This window comes from Scleropages formosus, chromosome 21 (genome assembly GCF_900964775.1).
Source record: "Scleropages formosus chromosome 21, fSclFor1.1, whole genome shotgun sequence".
NCBI classification, from domain to species: Eukaryota; Metazoa; Chordata; class Actinopteri; order Osteoglossiformes; family Osteoglossidae; genus Scleropages; species Scleropages formosus.
The window spans coordinates 24,031,759-24,045,484 of NC_041826.1; the positions used below are offsets into that span (position 1 = coordinate 24,031,759).

Consider the following 13,726-nt stretch of genomic DNA (forward strand, 5'->3'; position numbering starts at 1 on the left):
CCGTGTATTTTGGGGCCCTTTTGAGAACTTAACCTGGGGTTCATTTCCGCTTCCTCCGAAACTGTTGTCTCGGGAGGATTGAACCAGGAGAGAATGTACAATCATGTGCAGTATGTGCTGTCATAAACTTTCCATGGAACTTAATACAACAATTACACTCTAACCTCAAGTCTTGTAAAACCAATATATTACAGCATAAAAGACTTTTCTGGTAGAATCTGACATTTTAGACACAAAATAGTAAAAGTGTGGTCTTTGTTGGTGTTACTTCTTGCTTGATCAATTTCATATGCATTTATAATTTTGTATTATTCACGCATCATAAGCACACCAATGCACAGCAGTGGTGTGTACAATGACGAAGAATGAGGAAAATGTACTTAATCATTGTTCTCATTAAATCAATGTATCAATAATAATCAAAATAAAGGCAAACACTGTAGGATGAGTTACAGGTATTTTGTTGCTTTGCTCACGAAAACTCCTGGTCCCGTTTCTCAGATGTAAACATAATCCTAGGAAAAAGTTCTTTTGTTAATATTGAACTTTATCTCTGGGCTGAACTTAAACTGTTCAGAAAACAAATCATTTATAATATTTAATACAGGTAAAACACCACAGGTACATCAAGATGGATGTAGAGTCAAGATACAAGGAGCCCTGTTGAGTTTCATGTATTTTACTGTACTGTTGAAATCAAATGTAATATTAAGGATAACAAAACCCATTTTAGAATTGTAAATTGAAATATCTAAACAAAAATGACAGAGGCAAAAATACCGGTATGCTTTTCCATGCTAGAGGTAACCACAGGGTGGGATTAAGGCTATTAGTGTTCTTTGGCTCCCTGGAGTCAAAGCGGTAACCATAGTAACAGCCCACTAACAAAAGGGCTCTTTCCATCTTCAAAACTTCAGTTAGTCTCTTCAAGTCCTCGTTATTCAGAATTGGCCTCACCTGGTGCTCATTTCTTCTCAACAAGCCAATCCAGTGCTTGTGATGAAACGCCCACATCCGGCCACCCGCTGAACCCAACACAGCTGGTTTGCAAGAGAAGTTTAAAATAAGGTATAATGTCTTTCCTTTGTCCATGATGTCATATGATCATGTGAAAGTATGCCATGCACTTTAGTTTAAACTATAAATTATACAATATATTTGTATGTTTCAGAATGCTGGAAAGCCCATTTATAAGTAGGTATGCACTTCTAGTACATTTAAAATACACATACACACACATTTTCTGAACCTCTTGTCCCATACGGGGTACTAAATGTACTAAATTTTATATAATTTAAAACGCATGCTTTAGGTCTTGACTTGAAAATATTTAATGAATTCTCTCATTCTCCAAAACATAGACAACCTTTTTAAAACCAAGTACGTAACATTTCCACTACAAAACAAGGACAATATCTAGGGACATATTTTTTTAAAAAAAAAAAACTACATATTGTATTATACAGAATGTTGATGCTGCTCATGCCAAAAATTTCTGCATGTTCTTTAAAAGTACTTCTCAGCAAAATAAATATAGCCCATTTAATTTTCCAATTTTTTTTTTTCCCCCCTTGGATCAAGGGACTTCAATGGACGAGTCACTTGGCCATGTCAATGAGGCTCTGCAGGGAGGTGGGAACCCAGGTCTTCTCGCCCTGCACAAACACAACGCCGCGGTCGATGTAAATCACAATGCGCCCGAACGTGTACAGCTGCTTGCCCTCGTGCCGCTTTGCCACCAGGGGCATGAAGACTATATTGTTCTCCTCGGCTTTGGCCTGGATCAGGTCCTTGAAGTTGGTGGGCACGCTGGTCACCCCGATGGCTCGCTGTGCCACGCTTTCTGCCTCGCGCCGCTCCTGCAGCGCCTCATACTGGAAGTCCTTGCGCCGTTCCGTGTGCGTCAGGTAGGCGATGTTCTCCCGGGCCCCGGGCTGCAGATACCCTCCTGTGGGGGGAGAAGGGTGTGAGGATGGGTGGACATGGACTTTCTGTGAGCGCATCGCGTGAGCTGCTTTGCGCAAGTCCCAAAAACTATTTGCTTTTAGTTGAAACCACTGCAATTTAGTGAAATTTAGCTGCAATTTACATTCCAACAATCCTGATGAGCGTGATGGATACAACAACAGGTTTCAGTGACTAAGGTTGTGTGACCGATGGAGACACTCCTGTGAGTTTGTGAAGAGGAGAGCAAAGATTTCCACAAAGCGCTTGACAATTGGAAATGCGTGAGTGCTAGTAACGGTGCTCAAACAACAAAGCACATATGAATGTGACTGGTCCAGCTGGGCAGGAGGAGGGTGAGGGAGGGTGAAACTCACCTATCCCAGATGACACGGCACGATTCATGATGTCCAGCGCTTCGTTAAACTTCTCTTTGACCAACGGATGGGCCAGCACAGCATCTGAGAACATGGACTTCCAGCCCAGGTACCACTTGGTGATCTCCTCGTAGTTGGGGCTGTTGCTAAGCCAGGAACAGAGCACCTGCAGGTGGACACATCTGCTTTAGCCATTATTCTTCATGCCTTTGTGTACGCTACACACATGCAAAACAAAAGGGGGGGGGCCTCTGACCCCTTCAGCTCCCACTCACCTGCAACCACTTGGGGAAGAAGTTCTTGTCCAGGAGCCCCACCAAACTGGAGAGCGACAGCATGCCCTCCCAGTCCATAACCCAGTGGAAGGGGTCCATGTGCTGCTGGTGTGGGTTGACCACCAACTCCCCCAAACACAGGGCTGGCAAGAAAGGGAAAACATCAGCGCTGTGTTTTCAGCTAAGGCTGAACTTTTCTCACCTCCAGTCAAGTTAAATATCACTAATATTATCATCATCATCATCATTGCTCTTCATCTAGCACAACTGTCCAAGATGACTTACAATGTTACGATTGTGCAGGTGGGTACTCTTACTGGAGTAATTCAGGGAATGTACTTTACTCCAGGGTACTGTGACAGGAGTGGGATTTTCACCAGGACACTTTTACCAGACCACAGGGCTGTGGTTCTAAGCACCGCAATACCCACAGGCTCCCTCCTTATCTCGTTACCGTATTTACCACATTCTAAGACTACAGGTTGTAAGAAGTACCGCAGATTTAGAGATGCATTTTTGCGAAAGAAAGAACACACCAAAACCATGTAACAAATTAACAGCCCGCAACTCAATAAAAAAGCTCCGTATTACACACAAATTTAATAGGATTTCCAACGGGGAAAAAAACAAAAATAAATGAACAAAAACTTGTATTGCAGTACAATCTTTTGATGACGTTTTGAACAGCACTGACGGGTCTAAATTTTCTAAATGCCACCATCGGCTCTAAGACGCATCCCACTTCTCAAGCCGTTAACTTTTTTTTATTAAATACTGTAAAAGAAATGTCCAGCAGCACACAGCTAATAAACCTGAGCAACCCGAATTAACCGGCTCCGAAAGAGACGAGCAGCAGCTTCTCACCCAGTTTGGGCACGATGTTCTTGACCATGAAGGCCTCCCAGGCGCCTGGGGTGAAGACATCCTTCCAGGGCTGCAGAATGAGGCGGGCAGAGCCGTCGCTAGGGTGCCAGCGCTGCAGGGCGTGAGCCAGCTTGCTGCGGATGGGCGGGTACAGCGGCTCCAGACGGGTCTGCATGAGTGGCAGCCAGGGGTGCAGCCACGAGTGGATGGGCACGGTGTCCGTCAGCGGGTTCCAGCTCTCAACCTGTGCGAGACATTTCGGCACATCAGTGCGACACCCATACAAATAAAGTGTGTGCAAATTATGATGCGTTAGACAAAAACAGGAAAGCAGCAACTAAAGGATAATGCGCCAAGTCCTTCTAGAATTGATCTTTACACCATTTGTGGTTCTTTGCAGTCTCAACAACAAAGCAGAAGAAAGAGTAAAAATGGTTTATTACAGCTCTGCAGAATCTCACCAGATGCTGTTCCTCACCAACCTCTGCACATTATAGACACCAAAGACAAGGAGTACAAATAGAATATAATGGGGTAAGAAAACACCAATGAATACTGCGTGCTGAATACATAACAAAGAATAATAATGGAATTATTTACATTTATTCATTTAGCTCATGCTTTTCTCCAAAGCGACTTACAATGTTAAGATTACAGTTATTTACCCATTAACACAGCTGGGTAATTTTGCTGGAACAATTTAGGGTAAGTACCTTGCTCAAGGGTACAACAGCTGGAGGTAGGGATTGAACCTGTAACCTTTGGATCCAGAGGCAGTAACGCTGACCACTACACTACCAGCTGTCCTGCTATTTTTATAATTTTCTATATATTATTATAATTTGAGAAATACAAGGACTAAGCACCCGTCAACAGTGTTTATAGGTACTACCGCATAGCTGTGTGTCTATACACACTTGGCAGGGGCAGCAGTAGGATGGAGACACACCTCTCTCTGCAGCCTGGGGAAGATGAGCTGCTCCAGCACGTGGTCCAGGATCCAGACGGGTAGCAAGGGGGACCAGCTCTCCATACAGTCCACCATGGGCCCCACGTTCCTGGGCTGCCACTGGGACACTGTGCTCCTCATCACTGGCACCCACACTTCCCAGAGCATCCTGCAAGAGCGTGGTAACGGGCGGTCACTTGGCAGGACTGGGACTCGTCATTTCCAACAAGGCAAAGATGATCAAAGTTGTGCACAGGGGGAGCACCGCTGTTGCTGGACTCTAACCTGTGGTAGGGGTCCATGTGCGAACTGTCGGGGGCGCTGTGAGGCTGCTGCCCAGACTCCAGAATGGCTCGCCACCTGCCCACCTCCTCCAGGCCAAACACGCTGTCCTGTGGAGGGAGAATGTTTTGGTTGCTTTGGGAGAGGCACGAGTGTGAGGTGTGCGTGTGTGCTGGGGCGAGCGACTCACCTTCAGGGGATCCCAGCTGCGCAATCTCTCCCTGAGCAGCGGGTGGACCACTGACACAGCCAAGTCGGCCAGGCCCAGCACCTTGTACTCTTGGTAATACTCGGTCTGCAGCTTCTCGAAGACACACACACACTCCTGCAGGGTGAGCGCGCTGCCTCCGGCGCCACCGGCCCCTTCGAAGCGCTCCACGAGCTCGAGCACCTCCTCGAGGCGCTCCAGGGTTTTCTGATCCTCGGCCAGCCTGCTCTGGAGAGCGGAGCTCTCGTGCGTCAGCGTCACGACGACGTCGCGCTCATGCTGCAGCTGCCGCGCACTCTGCCATTGGATGGGGACACACAGCGGGATGTGAGGGGGGGTGGTGGCAAACGTCCTCACGCAAATGCGGAGAGGCGAGCGTGAGAAGCTGAGCAGAACGCCGACGAGTGGCTCGAACCTGCGACCTTTGTCCTCGTCCTTTAACTGCTACATGACTCCCAGTCGCACTTGTTATGCCGGATTATGTTGGACAATTTTAAAAATGGTTTGCTGAGGATTAACAAACTGTTCTCAGAAGCCCTATAGATTGCCAAGAGGCAGAAGGGGGCGGTGGCGGCTCTGGGTCCGACCTGCAGAATGTCCTGCTCTGTCACATCGATCAGCAGCTGCAGGTTGTGCTCCAGCTCGGGCAGCGTGAAGCCCGTCGCCTTCGTCCCGACGCTGAGAGGCGCCTCCTCTGGTACGCTGTGCTTCTGGCTCATCTGGCTGTAGCTGTAGTACACCTTCTGCTCCCGGCCCGTCATGTCAATCACCTGCAGCACAAGCGTACGGCAGGCTTCAGCGGGAACATGCACACGTGTAGCAGAGGAGCCCACAGCCCTCAAAATAATCCAGTGCAGCTAATTAGAAGTAGGACAGTGACAGGAACACAGACCAGCAGGGAGCGTAGTAGTTAGAGCCAAATCTCACCTACTGATATAGTGCCCTGGAACAAGGTATTGACCCCTAAGCTGTCCCAGTCAAATTAGCCAGATATATGAATTGATAAATCAGTGTAAGTAGCTTAACAATGTGAGTTCTATGTAAATGTTTGTATACCCAAAAAAAAAAAAAAAAAAAAAAAAGCTGTAGAAAGGTTATCAGGATCCATCTATCCTGCGTTTTATGCACCTACTCAAGCGATGAACATCGGGTGCATCAAGTGGAAAGTAACAAACTAGGTTTACTTAAGAATCACGTCTGCAGCAATGTCTCTTTCTCCTAATATAATGCACAAATTTGTATTTTTGCTGAGATGTACGTCGCTTTGGAGAAAAGCATCTGCTAAATAAATAAATGTAAAAGTAAATGTAGTTGGAGAGCAGTCACACAAATAAATAAATGTTAGATTTTAAGAATAAGATGGGATGCAAAAACAGTGACCAAAGTGAAACGGTGCAGAGGTGTCTGCTGCGGTTCTGAGAGCTCCATCAAGAATGAAATGGCAGAAACGCACAGCACAGCACACACACACACACACACCACCCCTCACCTTGACCTGTGCCAGCTCCGCTGCAGGGGCGCTCATGCTCTTGCCTGCCAGTTTCCCACGGGCCTTGAGCTCCTCCACTGTTTTGAAGGAGTACTTGGGCTTCTTCTTGCCGACGCCTGGCTCGCGCCTCCACTGGCCCAGCTCACGCTGAAACTCCTGCCAGCATTAGGAGGGACACACTCAGTCGTCCACATACCAGCGTGAAGTAACTCTCACTCACTACTCTCAACTGTGTGTCTAATTTGGGGTCACGGCAAGGCAGAGCCTATTCCAGAAGGTAGACAGGACACCGGTCCATCACAGTGTAAACTGTGACCTAAGTTAATACACTGTATCGTCCATGTTTTCCCTGTCTGAGCCTGAGGAAAGTGGCTTTTACTTTTTAACGTGACTTTGCAAAACCCGTTTAAACTGTCATTTGCACAGCAATAGATGGTTCTTAAGTACTTTCACAGTCCATCACTGTACTTTTTACCCCATTATACAGCTAGACATTTTCACTGGGAAAATGGAGTCAACGGAGCAGGTCCAAGCTGAGCCTTCTCTGCTACCGCATAAGATACAGGACATCCACATTCAAAAGATAACCCAAAATCGAACCACAGGCTGCATGGCTGCAGAGCTGCTTCCTTCCACTCCAAGGACCCAGGTTTGAGTCCCACCTCCTGCCGAAGGACCAGTAAGCATCGGTGAAGGCGTCGGCCGGTGCTGCAGTCCTCACCTTCTCCTCCTCCTCTTCTGAGTCGAGCACTGGGAAATCCTGCAGGGACTGCTGCGTGCGCTCCGTGCCGTAGGCCCCCACTGCTCCCTTCCCCTTGCGCACCTTGGCCTCGATGGGATTCACGATACCTGGAGATGGCAGCGTTCACTCAGATGTTGTCCAAACGGGCGTCATCCAGGAACCATGATCGTCGGGTCACAGTGTTTGAACGGCTCTTACCTTGAGCGTTCTTCCCCAGCCCTTTCCCTGGCACGTAACCCATCTTCTGCAGGAGCTTCTGGCCAATCCCTCGCGTGTGCTTTTCCCACTGTCCCAGGTCCTGCCCCGGTCGAATACCCCCTGCAAAGGTCTTCTGAGAGCTCTTGAAGTTTCCACCCTAAAGACAGTCAAACAAAAGGAGCAAAGGGAGAAATTAGTGTTTGTTTCCTGAGGGATATCTGCTAAAAAGGAAACTCTCACACGGTCTTCAAAGGGAGTTTTTTCCCCGACAAATGTGAACATTCTCCATGAACAGGATAAAAGTTCAGAAAAAAAATGGCTATTACTATGCTGGTCATTTACCATATAACAGAGCAAAACCCTGCCATATTATTCATTATTTCTTGTATTATTTTTTATTATTTCTTCCCACCTAGTCAGTAGGCTATTTAATTCTGTCTTCTACGCACAACACACCTATGTGAAATCACTCCTGGATACTGTAGTAATGGTAAAATAATGGTAAGAATGGTAGTAATGTGTAGGGCTTTCAGTCTTCCATTCGGTGCCGTTACTTTACACCCAAGGGCCACTGTACTGCAGCAAACGGATCAAAACACGAGAAGCTCTCGTACAGTGAGCAGCTTCTTCGGGGCAGCGTCACGTGCCGACGCCACAGGGCGCCCCCCTCCCTCCTCCTCGTCCTCTTCATCCTCGTCCTCTTCATCAGCGGCGGTTTTGCGCAGTCCTGCGCTCACGAAATTGACTGGCGCCGAGTAATCCTTTGTCCTGGGTGTACAGGGAGTGGAGAAGGTGATATTAAAAGTGAAGGAACATTTCAGTGTGGTTATTAGGTGGAAAACGATGACCGGACTGGGAGGCGCATCGATCTGCGTCCTCGAGTCCCTCTCCGGCCTCTCGAGCGCACGTTTATTCACATTTCTTCTTTATTCACACTTAACACTGCAGCTGTTGCACCTCTATATCCACCTTTCTCAGAATTATAATTCAAACACATCCATGTCAGCAGTTTTACTTAATTACTGTTTGTGCATTTACATAGATAGTAGTAGCTCACCATCATGTTAAATACTGCTTACACTCAGTCATTACCCATCTGTAGAGGCAGGTAAGTTTTATTGCAGCAACTCAGGTCCGAGCAGCTGGAGGTGGGATTCGAACCTGCAACCTCAAGACCAAAAGGCGGCGCCTCTAACTACTACGCCGCCTGCTGCCCAGTCTATTTATTGCATTTCCTTCTCTCTCGCTCTCACTCGCGCACGCACTGCGCATGCTCAGTCAGTACGTCTCCCCAGCCTGGTGTCCGTTCGCCCCCGGAGCCGCACCTCTTGCCGTCGAAGCTCGGCCTCTCCTCGTCCGAGTCGCGTTCGGCCCATATGCCGTAGGTGGCCTCCTCCTTGGTCTGCCGGTGCCTGCGGCGCTCGGGGTTGAACTCGTTGGCCAGGTCCCAGTCGGTGACCTCGAAGCTCTCCACCTCGACCCCTTCCTCCTCCTCCTCCTCTCCCTCTCCCGCCGGGGCCCTGCGGCCGTACAGATGGGACATGGACATGATGCGGCCGCACCAGGCAGGAGAGACGCAAACCGCGCCTCCGAAAAAAAATTTTAAAAAAAGAAAAACGGTCGGCGCTGCCGAAACGAGACGGAACTAAGAAGCGAGCCGAGAAAACAAGCGCTCGAGTGCGCGAGCGCACAAACAACGTCACCGCTTCGCAGTCGCGCGTGAAGCGATCTACTTCCGGTACCTCAATACTAGAGTTTACGTTCAAAATAAAAGCGGTTATTAATTCCAGGAACGGCACCATTGAAATATCATTTTTAAAAGTGTTGGCGGCCTTAAATGTCAGACAATAGTCTATAGCACTGAAGGGTAGCGTGGATGACGCTGCCTCGTGTTTATTGCGGCACAACACTTTACCATACACAGAGGGGTACTTTTCGTTTGAAATACGTTGACTGGAGGTGACGCATCTTCCGGAATTCGCTCACTTCCTGTCACACCGACTTCAGTCCGAGTCCGTCATTTCCGTAAACTTAAGCTTCGGAAGCGTGTTTATACACACAGAGTACGTGTTATTCCACTTGTGCGCGGGAGTGAATCGACAGTGTATTAACGTACCGATAAAGTGCTCAGTAAAGAAGGATGTATAGGTAGCTGGAAAGAATTGTAATTCCGGATACGGCACTAAGACTGACTGAGGCGTTTGCAGTAAGTAAGCACGCAGGCAAATTATTAATTATGTTGCACCGCCGGGCAGCCATGATTTGATTTGATTTAATTTAAAAATTTGGAGTGGTCTCGCATGACTGAGTTGAACGTTGTGCTCCGTGTCATTCGTCACAGTACCGGCGTTAACCGATGGCCGGCAGCGATGGCGAGTGGCAGCACGTCGTGCGATGGCGGGGGAGAGCGGCGCGCGCGGTCCCCAGGTGCGCGCGAGAGCCGCGGGACCTGGGGGATGCCGGGAAGTCGCTGGCGGACAGCACGAGGGCCCGGGAGCGCCTGAAAGAGGCCATGTGAGCGCGTGGGGTGGGGACGGGATGGGATAGTGGGGAGGGGAGGGGAGGGTAGTGGGGTGGGGAGGGAGGGGATAAGTGGGGAGGGTAGTGGGGTGGGGAGGAAGTGAGTGGGGTGGGGAGGTGGGGTGGGATGAGTGGGGCGGGGAGGGGAGGGACCCCTCGCGACAGCCATAAACGTGAGAGACGCATGTGACGTTTCGCTGTGACGCGAAAGTGACAGACAGGTGTGCGAAACGTTTGAAAGGACCGGCGATCTCTGTCTCTTTTCAGGGCTGAACTCACCTGCGAGGACTTGTGGCGCAGCTGGAAAGGTGAGTGAAGTCCTGGAGTGGAAATGAAACACCACATATTTGCAGGAACGTTTCCACTTTGACACCAAACTGTATTTTCTCATCATCAGGGTCGGGAAGTTTCAGTAAATCCTTTGTGATTCAGTGTTGCCAAAAAGAAAAAAGGCTCAGGGTCAAGTCCCTTTTTATTCAATCCCAAATAGATTTTATATCTGCTGTGTATTTGCACTGAGTGATTTTTCTATTTATCCCTTGCTGTTGCCCTGTTTTATGCTGTCTGCATGTATGAAATGTTTCTGAAAGAACACCTGTCCTCTCGCATGGACACCTAAATTGTGTCACGAGTAACACGCCGCTTGAACACGTCCACTTCCGTTCAGGACACTTAGCCTGCCGCCGTTGCATTGTGGGTAGGGAGCGCTCGGCCGGCACGCTCCCACGACGGTCACTTTTGATTTGTGAATGCGCCGATCCCTCCGCAGAGGTGCTGACCAGCCGCCTGCTTGCGGGGCCCCGGGTTCCAGACACCGATGAGCAGGAGGCGCGGTGTGTGTGCGAGTGTGTGTGCTACGGCTTGGGCAGCTTCCTGTCGAGCGTCTCCTCCAGGTACCAGCTGGCCATGTTGCTGCTGCTGCTGGAGGCACTGAAAGTGAGCAGATTTGCAGACGTCCTCGTAAGAAATGGACGCCGGTACACTGACCGCCCTTAGTTTACAGCCGGGCACAGCGGTAATTGTGTCGTACTATGGTATTTCCTAGATCCCTCCTGGGCGCTGCAGTATATTCGATCCCGTGTTCTCGGCAGCAGAGTGTGACGTGCTGCGGTCGCTTGGCCTCACTGTGTTGACTGAGAATGAGGTGAGTCCTTCGGTGTCCATTACCATGGTATTGTTGCATTTGTTTAAACAGTAACACTAAGCAAGTAGAGTCAGCAGGTGGCGTAGTGATTACAGATCCCTGCATTGCACTTGGAGGAGGCAGGTTTGAATCCCACCTCCTGCTGCAGTACCCTTGCGCGAAGTACTTATCCTACACGCTACATTGATGCAGTAAAAATGACCCACCTCTTTAAATGGGTAAATCAGTGTCAGTAGCTATATAGAAAAGCATTAGCTAAAAAAATGAACCTAGTAGCTTTACTGAAACAATGTGTGCAAAATACTGGAACGGGTGAAAATGTGAGTCTGTTCAGTGTAACACCCTGATGTTACCATGAGTAGTAACGAAATACACACTTTAGTGGCTGGGATCACCTTTGTGAAACACTAAAGAAAAGCAGCTGAGGAGGTTGTTTGACAGAATTCTCTGGAAATTGGCATCGCTTTGGTGGACAGGCAGTAGAGGAAGACTTTACGGGCGGGACATTAAAGTGCAGTTTAAAACCCATCTGTCCACTGCAGGAAGTGGTTGGTTCCCGTAATTAATAAAGTAAAATGGTATGATGACTTTCATTCTCAGAAGGACACAAACATACAGCGACGTGTTGTTTACCGTTTGTCGGTGAAAGAACGCTGTTGGGGAAACATCTCCTTCTGCCCTTTCTCAAGTGAGCGTAGACGTTTTTGACCCCGAGCTCAAGTTGCTTTTGGTGTGAAACACACCTACAGGGAAGGGGTATGATGGGATTGCTACCATACTCACCCTTCGTGCTCCCTGCGTCGTTCCTTTAGGAAGGGAAGCGGCCCGTGAGCAGACCCACCCTCTTCTACCTGCTGCACTGCGGTACAGCGCTGTACAACAACCTGCTGTGGAGCAACTGGAGCCCCCAGGGCCTGGCACTGCTCACCATCGTGGGGAACAGCTTTCAGGGTCTCCAGGAGAGGTGAACCTTCGCACCGGAGCTCCACCTCCTCATCGTGCCGTTCACACAGCCGCGAATAATTCCCTTCCGTTATCGGGTGCATGAATAATAAACTCCTTTGCACTCTGCGGTTGTGGCCCCTCGGTGAAGTACAGCTCCGCCACGCTGCCGAGGCCCTGTCCTCAGGGTTAGCGCTGCTCCTTTCGCTGTCGCCTTGTTTGACAGCTTTAAGAAAAATCCACCCATGTGATTGTGCGCATATTTTGTTACGGCAATTTATTACACTGTAAAACAGGTGAAAAACAGGAAGTTGTGGACCTTTATACCACATCTGTCAAACAATGGGATTCGCACTCAACCTCCAACAATTGTTTACCTCCTTTACTCTCAGAAAGGAAAATATACTCGTGTAGTTATTAGGAACGTACGTGAATGTCGTGGTCCTTTTTCACTGTATTCAGCTTCCTGCATTTCTTCCATATTTTATGGCTCCTGCATCTATAGGTATTATAATTTATTGTGGGGAATGCCTTGGTATTAAAAATCGGCAGCGGGAGGCTCTCGCCACGGCCCGTTTCAGAACTCTCGACTTTGAGAAACGAAGGAGAAGCACTTTGGATGCTGTGCCTCAGTTGTACCTTAAGATCTGACGATGGTCCCATGTTTACTGTTTTACTTTGCTGTGTCAGGATGGTGCAGAAGGACCTCCAGAGGGACTACAGCTTCATTGCTCACGTATCCTATCTAGCGGCATGAGCCCTGGTCCTCAAGATGACGAGTGTCACTGTGCACCGGTGCCCATGTTGGTAGGACAAGCAATCCTTGAGCGCCGACCTCCTCTTAGGTGTATAATGTGAATCACAGGCATGTATTAGCTTAACGGGGATGAGAACAGGGCTCTGCTATTTCTTCAAAAGAAAAAAGGGAAAAAAAAGCTGAGTGAGCGAGACTGAGTGAATAAGAAATACGGTACGTTGCCGCAGAGCGACCAGGTCATGCTGCGGTACAGCAGACACAGCGGCTCTTGTTAGGCGTCTCAACAAGAAAACAGTCAAGTTGAGCGGACGGTCGCTGTAAGTGGAGGAGCAGCTGTGCCTTATGTCTCGAGAGTAAGTACGTTTCCTCAACAAGTCTTTGCAAAGGAGCTTCATCTTAATTTATCCTCAAGCGCAGAGCTGTATTGTGTTACTTCAGAAGCAGTAAAGGTACAGTAGATTACCGGGGCAGTAGTGTATTTATGGGCAGTGTGTTTGCAGCCGGGGCACCTCTACAGGGCAGTTAGCTGAGCTGATGAATGAGTCCTTGACACGTGCTGCCAGGTGAGGAGCGTGTGCCAGGAGACCCCCCTCCCCTGCTCCCCCCGCTTCCTCGATGTGTTCAACGACACGGCTGTTGTCCGTTTCCCCTTCCAGCGCCTGGCCACCTTGCCCCCCCACACCTGGGCACGGGCCCCAGAGCCCCGCTACCTGCACTGCTCAGACCTGGAGATTATCCTGAGGGACAAAGAGCGGGGTGACGGAAGACCGGTTCTCCATCGCAGCCCAACCCTCCCATTTTCAGGGACGGTGGTATAGTGTAAAAACTTGGTAAATGCACCCCGGTGGAGCTTTGTCCTCGTTCCCGGGTGGTCTGCAAATTCACGTGTTACGGAGGAGTTCCTGCTGCTTTTGAAGGTGGATAAAGGCGCTGCGACCCGTCAAGAAGCGGTCCTGACCCTCACCTGTTTCTCCCCACGTCGTCCTGCAGCTTTGAGGAGCTTGTGCATCATGGGAAAGAAGGTTACTCTTATGT

At 49.1% G+C, this 13,726-nt stretch overlaps 2 protein-coding genes across 4 annotated transcripts; one reads left to right on the forward strand and one right to left on the reverse strand.

The window, feature by feature from the left end:
• Positions 1-1,554: 1,554 nt before the first annotated feature.
• tfip11 (tuftelin interacting protein 11) lies at positions 1,555-9,023 on the reverse strand. The gene is made up of 13 exons (XM_018728703.1): positions 8,654-9,023; positions 7,943-8,096; positions 7,329-7,485; positions 7,110-7,237; positions 6,389-6,544; positions 5,487-5,669; positions 4,882-5,196; positions 4,695-4,801; positions 4,410-4,578; positions 3,461-3,704; positions 2,597-2,739; positions 2,322-2,487; positions 1,555-1,948 (listed from the first exon to the last, which is right to left on the reverse strand). The coding sequence occupies exons 1-13, from the start codon at positions 8,875-8,877 to the stop codon at positions 1,599-1,601; spliced, it is 2,496 nt and encodes an 831-aa protein (XP_018584219.1). The 5' UTR covers positions 8,878-9,023; the 3' UTR covers positions 1,555-1,598.
• Positions 9,024-9,314: 291 nt separating this feature from the next.
• Positions 9,315-13,716, forward strand: srrd (SRR1 domain containing). 3 transcript variants are annotated; one of them, XM_018728705.2, is made up of 8 exons: positions 9,315-9,538; positions 9,670-9,842; positions 10,116-10,156; positions 10,618-10,808; positions 10,894-10,992; positions 11,805-11,956; positions 12,625-12,670; positions 13,255-13,716. In XM_018728705.2, exons 2-8 carry the CDS (start codon positions 9,685-9,687, stop codon positions 13,507-13,509), a joined length of 942 nt encoding a protein of 313 aa, XP_018584221.1. In that variant the 5' UTR covers positions 9,315-9,538; positions 9,670-9,684; the 3' UTR covers positions 13,510-13,716. The 3 variants fall into 3 exon arrangements, with proteins under 3 accessions (XP_018584221.1, XP_018584222.1, XP_018584220.1); XM_018728706.2 differs by having other exon boundaries at positions 9,327-9,534; positions 10,618-10,784; XM_018728704.2 differs by having other exon boundaries at positions 9,453-9,534.
• Positions 13,717-13,726: the final 10 nt, after the last annotated feature.